Here is a 15977-nt window from a genome sequence, read left to right as displayed (position 1 = left end):
TTTAGGGTGGTGGCGGGGGGGCAAGGATATAAAAGAGACCTAAGGAGCAACTTTTTCACACAGAGGGTGGTATGTGTATGGAATGAGCTGCCAGAGGGAAGTGGTGGAGGCTGTACAATTGCAACATTTAAAAAGGCATTTGGATGGGTATATGAATAGGGAGGGTTTGAAGGGTGCTGGCAGGTGGGACTAGATTGGGTTGGGATATTTGGTCGGCATGGACGAGTTGGACTGAAGGGTCTGTTTCCATGCTGTACATCCCTATGACCCTAATGACAAAGAGTGCCATTTAATGTGAACTGCAGTCATACAGCACAGCAACAGACCCTTTGTACTCCAACCTGTCCATGCCAAATATAATCCCAAACTAAATTAGTTCTACCTGTCTGCTCTTGGACCATATCCCTCCAAACCTTTCCTATTAATGTACTTATCTAAATGTCTTTTAACCATTGTAACTATGCCTACATCCACCACTTCCTCCAGAAGTTCATTCCACATGTGAAACACCCTCTGTGTAAAATATTTCTCCCTCGTCTTATTTTAAAGCACTCTCCTCTCACTTTAAAAATATGCCCCCAGTCTTTAAATTCCCCATCTAAGGGAAAAGACACCTACCATTAACCCTAAGTATCCCCCTCATGGTTTTGTAAACCTCTATAAGGTCACCTCTCAGCCAATTTTGCTAGGGTCTTTGATGCCACACTGGGTTAAATGCAGCCTTAAGGTCAAGGTCTGTCAAGCTGCTAAAATTTGATCTTAGTTTGATTTATTATCGTCACTGGTACTGAGATACACTCTAGTGAAGAAAGTCCCAGCCTATCCAGCTTTTCTAGATAACTCAAACCTTCCATACTCAGCAACATTCTGGTAAATCTCTTCAGAACCCTCTCCAGCTTAATAATATCCTTCCTATAACTTGGCAACCAGAACTGGGCATAGTATTCCAGAAAAGGCCCTTTTCAACCTCAACAAGAATTCCAAACTTCTATACTCGGGACTGAGTAATGAAGGCAAGTTTGCCATATGTCTTTTTAACCACCCTGTCTGAATATGACACACACTTAAAAGAATTGTGAATCTGAACCCCTGAGTCTCTCTGTTCTATAACACTACCTGAGACCCGATCGTTAATTTTATAAGTTGTACCAAACACTTATCTGCTATATTGGAACAGTTTGAGTAGTAGTTAAAACACATTATTTTAAGTATTTTGATACAAGTAAAGTTGTGCCAATTTTTTTTTTTGTTTGCATTTTAACGAGTAAGAATGAAGTGTGTTTTGCTTAAAGTTTAGTAATTTGACCAATTGAATCGCCTTTAAGTAAGATAAAAGTTGGGATCGAGGCTATCTCCTTGATTTATTTTGAGAGGGTTTGATCTAGTCCATAACACTGAAAATTGGAGTCTGGAGAAAAATTAAGATCCAGTTCTAAATACTTTGCAACAGCCATTACCACTGCCTTTGTCTCTTGTTCCATGATATCTTTTTCACTTAATTTCTTCCTTTTATCCTATTCTAGACTTTTGCTTTTATTTCCTTCATCCTGCTCCTCTCTTTCAAAGACTAGCCAACTAATGCTCTGATTAATCAAAATCAACCTGCCCAGTGTAGAATATAAACAAAGCTGTCTGTTAACTATCACTCAACATTAATGGGTATATTCTCCACAGCAGCACCTTTATCAATCAGAGTCCACAAATCAGCATTCTTCACTCATGCAGTATAAATGTGAGATTTCACCAAAAGTTTGAATTCTTGCAAAATGTTATGAGTGCAAGATGAAAAGTTTCAACAAAATGTTATTTTCTTTGCAATACTCAAACTTTTTACTATTTCCCTTAAATATTGTAAATGGTCAATGGTAATCCTGCTAGAATGTTGGTAATGGGGCATTCAATGATAGTAGCCCTATTGAAAATCAAGAGTTGGCAGTTAAATCGTCTCTTATTGGAGATGGTCATTGCCTGGATTTGTGCGATGTTATTTGCCACCTCTCAGCCGAAGTCTGGATATTGTCCAGGTCTCATTGCATTTAAAATACATTGCTTAAGTATCTGAGGACTGTGAATGGTGCAGGATGTTGTACAGTCATTGGCAAAAATCCCCACTTCTGACCTTATGATGGAGGGAAGGTCATTGATGAATTAGCTGACGTGTTTGGGCCTGGGACACTACCCTCAGGAAATCCTGCAGAGATGTCCTGGAGCTGAGATAGCTGACTTCCAACAACCACCTTCCTATCTGCTAGGTATGACTCTAACAAGCAGTGAGTTTTCCTCAGTTCCCACTAATTCCAATTTTGCTAGGGTCTTTGGTGCCACACTGGGTTAAATGCAGCCTTAAGGTCAAGGTCTGTCAAGCTGCTAAAATTTGATTTTAGTTTGATTTATTATCGTCACTGGTACTGAGATACAATGAAAAAATTGTTTTGCATGCTTTCAAGGCAAATCATACCATACATTATTACATCTTGGTAATAAAACAGAACAGAGATTTGAAGTGTTACAGCTCCAGAGAAGGTGCAGAGAAAGACCAACTTTAATATATGAGAGTTCCATTCAAAAATCCAATAACAGCAGGGATGAATCTGTTCTGAAATCTGTTGGTATGTGTTTTCAAGTTTTTGTATATCCTGCCCAATGGAAAAAGGTGGAAGAGTGCATGTTGCGGCTGTACGGGACGTTGGTTAGGCCACTGTTGGAATATTGTGTGCAGTTCTGGTCTCCTTCCTATCACAAAGCTGTTGTGAAACTTGAAAGAGTTCAGAAAAGATTTACAAGGATGTTGCCAGGATTGGAGAATTTGAACTATAGGGAGAGGCTGAACAGGCTTAGGCCTGTTTTCCCTGGAGCGCCAGAGGTTGAGGGGTGACCTTGTAGAGGTTTACAAAAGCATGAGGGGCATGGATAGGTTAAATAGACAAAGTCTCTTCCCTGGGGTTGGGGAGTCCAGAACTAGAGGGCATAGGTTTAGGGTGAAAGGGAAAAGATATAAAAGAGACCGAAGGGGCAACTTTTTCACACAGTGGGTGGTACGTATATGGAATGAGCTGCCAGAGGAAGTGGTGGAGGCTGGTACAATTGCAACATTTAAAAGGCATTTGGATGGGTATATGAATAGGAAGGGTTTGGAGGGATATGGGCTAGGTGCTGGCAGGTGGGACTAGATTGGGTTGGGACATCTAGTCAGTATGGACAGGTTGGACTGAAGGGTCTGTTTCCATGCTGTACATCTCTATGACTCTATGTCTCTATGCTTTGCCAAGACAGCAGGAAGTATAGTCGGAGTCAATGGATGCAAGGCTGTTTTGTGCGATTGTCTGGGCTACATTCACAACTCTCAGTATTTCTTGGACAGAGTAGTTGCCATACCAAGCTGTGGTGCATCAGTGTATGATGCTTTCTATAGTGGGTCTATAAAAATGGAAAAAGATCATTGTGGACATGCTGAATTTCCTTTAGCCTTCTGAGGAGATAGGAATTAGTGCTCTTTCTTAACTTCCAAGTGTTGTGTTATCACATATTTTATAACAGCTCTAGTATTTTCTTCACCAGTGATGTTAAACTAATCATTTTATTCATTTTTTCTCTCCCTCCCTTTTTAAATAGTGGGGTTGCATTTGCCACCCTCCAGTCTTTAGAAACTTCTCCAGAGTCATACTGTGATGTTCTGCATTGCAATAGTGACCATATTTCAAAAGTTTTTTTTGCTGTCTTAGATAATCAAATGTCATGAAAGGTGCTACACAAATATAAATGTGTCTTTCAATGTAGAAATTATTATTTGTGTGCACTTATCTTGAATTCCTTTGCGTATAACCCTTATAAAAGCAGTGCAGTAGTTTGGGAAGTTGCATTATTATTTTTGACATTTGCAAAACAGCTTAGGTAATGAGAAGTAAATCACAATATAATCAAAATCAAAAATAAACTTACAAAAAAGATTAAATTGTAGTTAAAACTGTATTGTAAATATCTTTGGGAAGTTTGGAGAAAGCTAGAACTGATTTGTTTTCTTAGATATAGGTTATATTATAGTGCAAAAAATTTGTGTAGTAAAGCTTATTTTTATTTATACATTAACAGTTTAGTTTAATTACAAGGCTGGTTGAACCTATGCATTGTTATTTAGAAAATTTTGTTTGTGTACTGAAGGAAGTATGTGACTTAGCTATTTAGGGTAGATAGTGCAAGGTAATTGTTTGTTCTGTGTAATTCTCAAGCGGTCCTTTATTTAATTAGAACAATCTTTTTTTTTCCCCAAAAGGGACAGGCATGTTAAATATAAAGTGAAAAGATGTGACGGGGGGAAAAAACTACCAAAACTTCCAGTGCCATCCTTTGGTTGAAATATTAAGCTGAGCTAATTAATGTTTCTTATATACCTTCTTAACAATCCTATCAACCTGGGTGACAACTTTCAGGGATTTATGCAGCAGGACACCAACATCTCTCTGTTCATCTACACTGCCAAGAATTTTATCATTAGCCCAGTACTCTCTCTCCCTGCAGGTACTGCCAGACCTGTTGAGCATTTCCAGCATTTTCTGTTTTTCTTAATAAGAGGAGTAGACCATTTTCCCCCTCTGACTTCTTTACATTATTCAATAAGATTATGTACTTCAGCACCTTTTACCTGACGTATCGTTACAAAAAGTATTCTGAGATGGATCATTGCCTTTATCTAAGGGGAATGGAATGCAAAACTCATACTTCAGTTCGTTAAAGTTTTGGTTCAGTCCCCTGGAACAAACTGTTCCATTTTGTGCCTTTTACTTCAGGAAAGATATCTCAGTACAGATTCACCAATACAGTACTCAAACTTTAAGGGTTAAATTATGAGAACAGGGTGCATAAACGTTGTTTGTCAATCAAGCTTAGAAGGTTGAACAGTAACGTAATGAAGGTCTTTGAAATAGGAATGATAAACTTGCTTTTTTTTGCGGAATTCAGAACAATGGAGGCTAATGGTAAAATTTGATATCGGCATTTTGGGAGAAATATCAGGAAGCATCTTTCACATGAAAGGTACTGGATACCTAGAACACTCTTTTATAAAATGCCATGAATGCCAAGTTAGTTGGCATTTTCAAGACTAGAGCTGATAGATGTTTCTTAAGTACACAACTATACTGAGAGGATTATGGAGCAAAGATGGGTTAATGGAGTTGAAGTCTGGATCAGCAACTGATTAATAGGTTTGAGGGGTTAAATGATTTTCTGCTGTATATTTCTACAAACTGAGGTTAAGTCTCTTTTGGCAATTGGTATCCTAAGAGTAGTTGGTGTAATTTGTATGTTTTTTGCATGTTTATTAGACCTTTATCTCATTTAGATTAAAACATCTGTAAAACAAAGGTATTACAAATCACAAATTGCTAAGCATGTTTATAGCAAATTGATCTGAACTGCACTGCTGTTTTGGTCAGAATATTCAAAACAGCAACTCACTCCATAGAAGAATTCGCTTTGTAATTCTTAACAAAAAGTGAACAGAACCAGGGAATTCAGAGTTGTTCCTAATCAATTCATTCCTGGAACTGATTTCTAAAAGTAGAAACGGTATTGACAATATTTTATGAAAGACCTGATTCTAAAAGAATTCTGTGTAGCATCTGAAGTTATTAATTTATTGTAGAATCTGTGCTTTTTGGATGGGTAAACTATATACGTCAGTGGTGTGTCTCCTCTGTTACTTAGATGTCTATGATTTTGTTTTTTTAATCTTGTTGGTGTTTGCGTCAGTGAAGCATTTCATAGCTTGTATGATGTCAAGAGTGGGTGTCCAGTTACAGAACACAGTTAATTTAATGTACTGCAGTAAATTCTGAACAACACTTCCTCCCGGGAATAGCAAGGAAAGAATGAATCATACCTATTTATATGAGGCTAATGCTAAGCATAGCAGCATGCTTGACCTGTCCTATCTGCAGAGATAATGCAGACATTTCCAGACAATAAATAGAAGAACTTTGGTTGTCTTTTTTAAAAAAAAATCAGTGATTAATGCAATCTCTGCAATTTAATGTTTGCATCAGATTAAGAATTGTTTTTACGTGTTCATGGAACAAAATGCAATCTTTCCACTAACCACTACTTTGTATTTCATAAGATTATGAAGTTATGTGCAATCAAGGGTTATGGGGATAAGGCAGGAACAGGACACTGAATGAGGATAATCAGCCATAATCATAATGAATGGTGGTGCTGGCTCAAAGGGTGAATGGCCTACTCCTGCACCTATGGTCTCTTGTCTATTATCAAAAATAGAAGCCTGCTCTACTTTTCAATAAAATGATGGTAGATGGGATTGAAGCATCGGTTTCTTGCTGTAGCCACCACTCTTCCACCCTGTCCCTAAAACCCTTCACTCTTATGATGATCAAAAATCTGAAGATATTCAATGACCCAGGCTCCACTGCTCTTTGTCAAAGAGAATTCAAAAGACTAACAACTCTCAGAATTTTTCTCCTCATCCCCAGTTTACTAAGGGAAGATCTCTTAGTTTGAAACTATGCTCCCAGTTCTGGACACCCTTACAATGGTTAATGTCCTCCCAGTATCCACCTTGTCAAGTCCCCCTCAGAATCTTAAATGTTTCAATAAGATCTTATTCTTCTAAACCCCAATAAGTATAGGCCTAACCTGCTCAGCCTTTCCTCAGACGATGCTTTCATACCAGGAATCGGCCTCATAAACCTTCTCTGAACTGCTTCCAAAGTAAATATTTTCATTCTCAAGTACTCCAGATGCAGCCTCACTGAAATTTTATACAGTTACAGCAACACTTTCTGACATGTCTAACACATTCCCTTTGCAATAAACATAAGTGTTGCATTTGCCTTCTCAATCACTTACTGTATCTGCTTTTATTAAAATGATTCATGTAGCAAGATACTCAAATTGCTCTACCACAGATTTCTATAGTTTCTAACAATTTAAATAATTTGTTTTTCCATTCTTTTCTGGAGAAGCCTTACATTTTCCCAAATTATACTCTGACAATTTTTTGCTCAAAGAGTAACAAGGGCAGGACTTACATAGTTAATGATAGAGCTCTGGGTAGTGTTGAACTGAAAAACTAAGGGGTTCAGGTACATATTTCTTTGCAAGTTGCATCTTAGATAGACAGGGTGGTTAAGAAGGCATTTAGCACACTTGTCTTCATTGCTCAGACCACTGAGTACAGGAATTGGGACATGATGTTGAGGTTGTACAGGATATTGGTGAAGCCACTTTTTAGATGATTGTGTGTTGTTCTGGTCATGCTACTACAGTAAGGATATTATTAAATTGGAGAGGGTTCTGAAAAGATTTACCAGGATGTTGCTGGGACTGGAGAATTTGAGTTGTAATGAGAGGCTGGATAAGCTGGGACTTTTTTCACTGGAGCTTAGAAGGTTGAGGGGGTGACCTTTATAGCAGTTTATAAAATAATGAGCATCGAGAAGGTGAATAGTTGAGGTCTTTTCTCTGGGGTGGGGGAGTTCAAAACAAGGGGACATATTTTTAAGCTGAGAGGAGAAAGATTTAAAAGGGACCTGAGGGTCAACGTTTTTACACAGGTGGCGGTTCATATGTGGAATGAACTGCCAGAGGAAGAGGTGGATTCAGGTACAGTTAAAACACTTAAAAGACATTTGGATAGGTACAGAGGATAGGAAACGTTTCAGAGGTTATGGGCCAAATGCAGGCAAGTGGGACTAGTTTAATTTTGGACCAAAGGATCTGTTCCCATGCTGTATGGCAATGATTCCATGACACTAACATAGCTTATCTAAATAATTTCTGTATATACTGTGCCTTCTTCACAGCTAGATTTCCTACCTCTCTTTATGTAATCTACAAATTTATAGAGTCATAGAACTGAACAGATCCTGCTGAAACAGGTCCTCCAGTCTAACTCGTCCATGCCGACCAGATATCCTATGTAAATCTAGTCCAGTTTGCCAGCATTTGGCCCATATCGCTCTGAACTCTTCCTTTACATATACCTATCCAGATGCTTTTTAAATGGTGTAATTGTACCAGCCTTCATCACTTCCTCTGGCAACTCATTCCATACATGCACCACCCTCTGTGTGAAAAAGAATTGCCCCTTAGGTCCCTTTTTATATCTTTCCCCTCTCACCTTAAACCTATGCCCTCTATTTTTGGACTCGCCCCACCCCAAGGAAAAGACCTTGACTACTCAACCTATCCATGTCCCTCATGAATTTATAAACCTCTATAAAATCACCCTCAGCTTCTGCTTCTGGGAAAATAGCCCCAGCCTATTTAGACTCTCCCTATAGCTCAAAACCTCCAACCCTGGCAACATCCTTGTAAATTTTTTCACAACATCCTAACGATAGGCAGGAAACCAGAATTGCACACAATATTCCAAAAGTGGCCTAACCAATGTCCTACAGCCGGAACATGACCTCCCAACTCCTATTTTCAGTGCAGTGACCAATAAAGGCAAGCATACTAAATGCCTTTTTCAATGTCTTTTCTACCCAGTGCTCCACTTTCAAGGAACTATATCCTTGGACCCTTCATCAAAGTCACTGTTGTAGAGTGTAAATAACTGAGTCCCCTGGACTAATCCCTTTGGTACTCACTAGTTTCAGTTTGGTGGCATGTAAATGATGCACTGACACTTGGCTTTTATCCATGCTAACATGATAAACCCAACATTATGAGCTCCCATCTTATGTAATATTGTTTTATGTGGAATCTTGTCAAAAGTTGTTTGGAAACTAAATACACCACATCTAATTGTTCCCCATTATTCATATTGTTTGTGACTTCCTCAAAAAATTTTAAATTAGTTCAATCTTTTCACAAAGCCATGTTTACTCTGCCTGATTCTGTAAGTGTCCTCCTCCTTATCATAGACGTGAGCATTTTTCCAATATTGAGCTAATACGTCAATAATATTTTGTCTTTTTTGAATAGAGGTGTAATAATCTGATCTGTTGCAAAAATCAAATAGTAAGTTATCTTCAGTTGTTTTGAATGTTTTGCTGATTTAGCATCCTTCATTATTGAAGTATCCATAAATGTTAGTCACTGTGTTATTGCTTCTTTGTTACAGCGAAGTTTTACAAAAGAAAAAGAGCATAGGAAATCGGAGCTGGGCTGGCTATTTTGTGATTTTTGCAGGTGTCTTGTTCAACATGATCATTGCTGATCTTCTACCTCAATGCCACCTCCTTGTACTATCGCCGTATTCCTTAATTACCTTGGTATCCAGAAAGCTATTCACTAGTCACCAGAGTTCTCGAGGTAGAAAAATCTAAAGGCTAACAATCCTTTGCGTGAAGAAATTTTTGTTATAGAAGTTCTAAATCACAAACTCCTTATTCTGAGACTGTGTCCTTTTACTCTAGGTTGCCCAAACAGGGGAAACATTTTCTCAACGTCTACCTCGTCAAGTCTGTTAAGAATTTTACATACTAAAAATCAGATCACTTCTAATTTCTTAAACATCAAGGGATACCAACCTAATCTTTGAAGGACAATCTGCACGTGGGAGGATCCAGTCCAGTGAACTTTAATTACTCCCTCCACAGCAAGTTTATACTTGCTTAGATAAAGAGGCTGGTGCTACATGCAGTACTTCAGCTATTGCCTTACTAATGAACTGCACTATTGTTCCAAGTCTACCTTACTATTCTATGCTACTCCCTTTGTAACAAATGCTAAAATATCAACTGCCTTTCTAGTTGCTTTCTGTGCCTGCATGTTAACTTGTGATTCATGTACGTGTGCTAAATTTCTCTAAATGTACATATTTTGCAGTCTCTCGCTGTTCAAAACGATTGTTATTATTTTCCCAACAACAGATGATAACTTCACATTTCTTCACAACTACCATGTCTTTGCCCACTCGGAAACTGTGAATAATTTTCTGCAGCCTCTTTCTATATACTCACCACTTTCCCTCCTAACTTTGTATCATATCAAACTGGGATAACTTATGCTTATTGCCGTAATTTAAGTCACTAATATAGCTGATAAATAATTGATGGTCAAGAACTGATTCATGCAACACCCCAATGGTTATAACCTGCTCCCCAAAAGTTGTCCTTTTGTATTCTTAGTGTTTTTTCTGTCCATTGACCAAACCTCAATATGCGTGAATTCATTGAGTCCTATTATATCTTTTTGTTTGACACCACTTGAATGCTTTTTGATTTCTCCTTACCTGTCCTACCAATTACATTCTCAAAAAGCTGAACAGATGTAACTAAGTTGCTGAGTTCATCTCTTTTCTTCCTTCTGGAAAATTGAAGAAAGCGGTATTGCAGTATCTGCTATTCAAAAACAGAATTAGAATCATAGAAGTGCTGCATTTCAGAAAACAGCCATCTAGTCTCTCAAGCCCATATTAGCTTTCTGCCAGAGTAATTTACCTATATCAAATTTACTGCCCTTTGCAACTTTGAAAGCCTCAGTTGAATCTACTACCACTACCTTTTCAGGCACTGCAGGTTATAACAACTTGCTGTGAGTTAGTCTCTTTGCTGTTACTTTGAATATAGTCATGATAACATGTTAGTATAACAAAAGAAGAATGTCAGAATAAATGCATTGTTTTTGCACTGGCAAACTGTAACTAGTGGAGTGCCAAAGGGATCATTGCTGGGGACTTAACTGTTCAAATTGTATAACAATGACACCGGTGAGGGTCTAAGGATATAGCTGCTAAATTTGCAGATGACATAAAAATACATGGGAAAGATAGCTATGAAGAGGACACGGAATATATAAAAGTGATATAGATTGGTTAAGTGAATGGACAAAAATTTGCCAGATGGAGCATAATGTTGAAAAAATGTGAATTTGTCCCCTTTGTGAGGAAGAATGGAAAGACAGGTTATTTAAATACAGTGAAGTTACAGAAATCAGTGGTATAACCATCTGAGTGTCCTGCTACATGAAACATAAAAATATATCAGGCAGATACAAAAGTGCTTGGGAAGGCAAATGCAACAATTGTGTTTCTTGCAAAGGGAATGGATTATAAATATAGGAAAGTGTTAGTACAACTGCGTAAAATTTTAGTGAGGCTGCGTACAGTTTTAGCATTCTTAATTAAGAAGGGAAGTACTAACTTCGGTATTAGTACTCCAGGTATAGCCTCACCAGCACCCTATGCAGCTGCAACATTACCTCCCCCCTTTTAAACTCAATCCCTTTAGTAATGAAGGACAAAATTCCCTTTGCCACCTTAATTACCTGTTGCACCTACAGACCAACCTTCTATGATTCATGCACAAGGATACCCAGGTCCCTCTGAACAGCAGCATGCTGCAATTTTTTTACCATCCAAATAATAGTCCTTTTTACTGTTATTCCTACTTCACATTTATTAACATTGTACTCCATCTGCCAGACCTTTGCCCACTCACTTAAACTGTCTGTGTCCCTCTTCAAAGTTTCACAGTCCTTGGCACACTTTGCACTACCACTCAACTTCGTGTCATCTGCAAACGTTGACACATGGTCCCAACTCGAAATCATCCACGTAAGTTGTGAATAATTGTGGCCTACATACAATGGATATGATAACTTCCCAGAGTTCTACAGCTAGGTACAATTGACATCGTCCATTGGCTCACAATATTCATCTGCCTTGTGCTACTTTTTTACTAAAATTGAGCCTTTACATATGATCAGTTATACAATTTCAATTTAAAGTGGCTCACTGAATACAGAGCAGTGATCATCCCTTAAATATGCATAGTCAGCATGGCTTCATGAAGGGCAAATCATGCCTGACACATTAGAATTCTTCGAAGAGGAAACAAAGCAGGATAGATGAATGACAACCAGCAGATAACTCCTGAGAGAGGACTACTTTCAGCATCACCTCAGGTTGAGTGCAGTGCAAATTTATTAGAACAATACTGAAGTGAAAATGATTCCAATAATGATGATCAATTACAAAACTAGACTTGTTATTTTAATGAACCAGTTTGTACATTCTGTGATAAACTCCAAGACCAAATGGTTCTTATCTTCTGACAAGACCACAAGACGTTTATCAGAATTATGGATCGCTCCTCACTCTTCTAAACTCCAGGGAATACAGACCTACTTGGTCTCGTCCCTCTTCATACAACAGCTTTTCCTTCCCAGGAATCACTCTGGTAAACTTCTTCGTACTCCCTGCATAGCTCTCATTGAGTAAGATCAAAACTGCACACAATACTCCAGGTGTAATTTAAGTGAGCTAACCATCCCTATCCGAAAAGACCGAACAGGTTCATTTTCATCAAAAACAGAAGATGAAGGATGACTTTAAAGTCATGAAAGGATTTGACAGGCATTGAAATGTTTCCACTTATGGGACAGTACAAAACTAGGGCATAATAAGTGTAAGATTCTCATTAATAAATCATGAGGAATTAAATAAAACTACCTATAGAGTGACAAAATTTAGAACACGCTTATTTAGGTGAAGGTATAGATGCGTTTTAAGGGAAAACAAGTTAAGTACAAGAGGAAGAAAGGCATATGAAGAGATGTTGACAGGGTTTCAAAATTTAAGGTGGGAAAAAATTTATGAGGAGCATAAGAATCAGCAGACTAGTTGGGCTAAATGTGCTCTTGCTGTGCTATTGACTCTAGGAAAGTTTCCTGTATACTTGCTCAACTGCAGATAGTATGCAGTGAGATTAAGAAAAATAGGTGTCAACTTTAATCTGGGGAGACAATTTAATTCAGGGGAGGAAGTTTGTTGCCGGAACCATGGAAATGTCTCTCTCGCTTAAAGACCACCATTGGCATTCCTACTGTCATTTCAATCCCCCCAACAGGTCTAGGAATATCAACTTTAAACTGGTGTGTAGTATTCTCCCCATCAACAACTCTACTAGAGTTATCCCTGTTGTTGCATGTGGTGTAGTCCTTTAATTGAATGGGAACCAGGACAGTTTGATTTCAATTAACACTGTGCCAGTCAGTCCTGCCCTGGATAAACGTCTCTGGCTATTGACTATCTATGCATTTCATTACCTTGAATACCTTGATCAGGTCACCTCTCTTCCTCCTGCTCTCCAGAGAGAAAAGTCCAAGCTTAGTCAATCTCTCTTCATAAGACAAGCTCTCCAGTCCAGGCAGCATCCTGGTAAACCTTCTTTGCACCTTTTCCAAAGCCTCTGTATCTTTCCTATAGTAGGGCGACCAGAACTGGATACAATATTCCAAATGTGGCCTCACCAGGGACTTGTAGAGCTGTAGCAAAACCTCACAGCTCTTAAACTCAATCCAATCAATGAAAGCCAAAACACCATATGCATCATCCAGATAAATGGCAACCCAGGGTAGTCCTTGTAAAGTTAGGTGATATGGTCCTGAACAAACATGTATCACCTGAAAGCTGTGACCATGCAAACGGGTCAGGAGCAAAATATACCTGCCCCCTTGGAACAGCGAAAAGGCCTTTCAGAAACTACAGGCTCCATCACCCCTCCACCCACCACCCCCTCCTCCACACCTCCTTCCCCAATCCCTCCCTCCCCTGCCACCCGTCCCTTCCACCCTCCCCACACCCTTGCCCCACTGTGCCCTCCCCTCTCCCACCATCTCCCCAATTACCCACCTCCTTCCACTCCCCCACACCCCCCTTCCTCCCCCCTCCTCCCCACCCACACCCCCTTCTGCCCTCTCACACCCCCTTCCTCCCCTCTCCCCCTCACACCCCCTTACACCCCCTTCCTCCCCTCTCCCCCTCACACCCCCTTCCTCCCCTCTCCCCCTCACACCATCCCCTCCCCTCCTGCCTCCTCCTTCCCCCTTCCTTCTTCCCCCCCTCATTCCCCATCCTCATTCCCCCTCCTACTCTTCCCCCCCGCCCGTTCGCTCCCCTCTTCTCCCCCTTTCTGCGCCCCTCTTCTCCCCCTTTCTCCTCCCTGCCCCCTGTTTCTCCTCCCCTCTCTCTGCCCCCGTCCCCCCTCTCTCTTCCCCACCCCCCACCCCCCTCTCTCTTCCCCCCCGTCCCTCCTCTCTCTCTTACCCCCCCCCGTCCCCCCTCTCACTCTTCTCCCCCCCGTCCCCCCCTCTCTCCCCCCCCCTCCTCTCTCTCTCTCTCTCCCCCCACTCTCTCCCCCCACTCTCTCCCCCCACTCTCTCCCCCCACTCTCTCCCCCCACTCTCTCTCTCTCTCTCTCTCTCTCTCTCTCTTCCCCCCCGTCACCTCTCTCTCTCTCTCTCTCTCTCTCTCTCTCTCTCTCTCTCTCTCTCTTCCCCCCCCGTCTTCTCTCTCTCTCTCTCTCTCTCTCTCTCTCTCTTTCTTTCCCCCCCCCCGTGTCTCCGTCTCCTCCTCTCCTCTCTGTCTCCCCTTCTCCTCTCCCCTTCTCCTCTCCCCGTCTCCCCCTTCCCCCCCCGTCTCCCCCTTCCCCCCCCCGTCTCCCCCTTCCCCCCCCCCCCGTCTCCCCCTTCTCCTCCCCCTTCTCCCCCCCCCGTCTCCCCCTTCTCCCCCCCCCGTCTCCCCCTTCCCCTCCCCCCCGTCTCCCCCTTCCCCTCCCCCCCTTCCCCTCCCCCCCGTCTCCCCCTTCCCCTCCCCCCCGTCTCCCCCTTCCCCTCCCCCCCGTCTCCCCCTTCCCCCCCCTTCCCCCCCTTCCCCCCCTTCCCCTCCCCCCCGTCTCCCCCTTGCCCCCCCCGTCTCCCCCTTCCCCCCCCCCCCGTCTCCCCCTTCCCCCCCCCCCCCGTCTCCCCCTTCCCCCCCCGTCTCCCCCTTCCCCCCCCCCGTCTCCCCCTTCCCCCCCCCCGTCTCCCCCTTCCCCCCCCCCGTCTCCCCCTTCCCCCCCCCCGTCTCCCCGTCTCCCCCTTCTCCTCTTTCTCCCCCCCCCCGTCTCCTTCCTTTCTTCCCTCCCTCCCGTCCATCCGTACCCGTTTTCCCCCACCCCTCTTCCCCCTCGCCCCCCCCCCTTCCCCCTCGCCCCCCCCCCTTCCCCCTCGCCCCCCCCCCCCCATTTAGGATTCAGATGATGTGAAATGTCTTTGCCCAAAGTGTAGTTAACCTATGGAATTCTTTGCCACAGAAAGCAATTGAGACCAAAGCATTGAATGCTTTCAGAAGAAGATAGGTATAGTTCTTTGTGTTCTCAGAGCTAAATGGAATGGGGCAAAAGCAGGAACTGACTATTGACCAGCCATGATCATCTTGAACGGGAGAGCTGGCTCAAAGAACCAAATGTCCTACTCTTGCTCCTAGTTTCCATATTTCTCTGGCGCACATCTGTATTCAATGAGGAAACACTGGAGCCAAACGTGAACATGAGGTGTCCATATTTACCTGTTACTTTCGCGTTTCTGTTTTTACATGTCTTGAAAATATAAACTTTGTAAAGAAAGTTAATTATCATTTAGTTGCAAACAAAGTATTATCTATACTGCAAGCATAAAATTTACTATAGCATTTAAACATTGACTTCCTTGTTCTTATTGTTTCACTTTCTGGAAACTATGCAAATCAACAATGCACCTGAACTACTTTGGCAATTGGTGTAGCAGTATCATGTGACATCGCAGTTTAGTTGCACAAGCTGTTAGTCCAATAAACTACTGCCAAGTCACCACATAGAGAGCTGCTTATATACATAATGATCAGTCGTTAGTGCCGCATTTCCTGGGTTTTATTTACTGTGGAATTACAAAAAATGGATGGTAAGACCCTTCTTTTAAAAAAAACACGTTCTGTACATTTATACTGTAGGATAGTTAAACAAAAGAGACAACAGCATGAACTATTGCTGGTTTTCTGTGGTTCACCAAGTTGCGCAGTAGGATCTTTATAGGCCATTTTTTCTAGATCCAACAAATGACTGACATAACCCCGAGGGGCTTGCTTTCCTTGTTGAGTTGTTATTTGATTTAACAACATTAGCAATTCAAACCGGGAAGAAAAAACATGTTTGTACAACACACGATGTAAGATCAAACACTTAACACATTATTTGTGGTCATTAGTCAGAAATTTC

General features: G+C 41.4%; 1 protein-coding gene across 3 annotated transcripts in view; it reads left to right on the top strand.

Annotated features, from left to right (window-relative positions):
* fndc3a (fibronectin type III domain containing 3A) overlaps window positions 1-15977 on the top strand; it is a 212714-nt gene that overhangs the window by 65841 nt on the left and 130896 nt on the right. The window contains exon 1 of one of the 3 annotated variants that reach the window (XM_072584556.1): window positions 15569-15663. The exons of the other annotated variants lie outside the window; for them this stretch is intronic. Coding sequence (XP_072440657.1) covers window positions 15657-15663 — 7 coding nt within the window. The 5' untranslated portion in view covers window positions 15569-15656. Of the gene's footprint in view, window positions 1-15568; window positions 15664-15977 lie in introns of those variants that run through there. 3 annotated transcript variants of the gene reach the window in all.

The sequence above is a fragment of the Chiloscyllium punctatum genome, chromosome 15 (assembly GCF_047496795.1).
Source record: "Chiloscyllium punctatum isolate Juve2018m chromosome 15, sChiPun1.3, whole genome shotgun sequence".
NCBI lineage: Eukaryota > Metazoa > Chordata > Chondrichthyes > Orectolobiformes > Hemiscylliidae > Chiloscyllium > Chiloscyllium punctatum.
The sequence above is the reverse complement of the archived record's forward strand: the minus strand, read 5'-3'. Positions and strand labels throughout refer to the sequence as shown.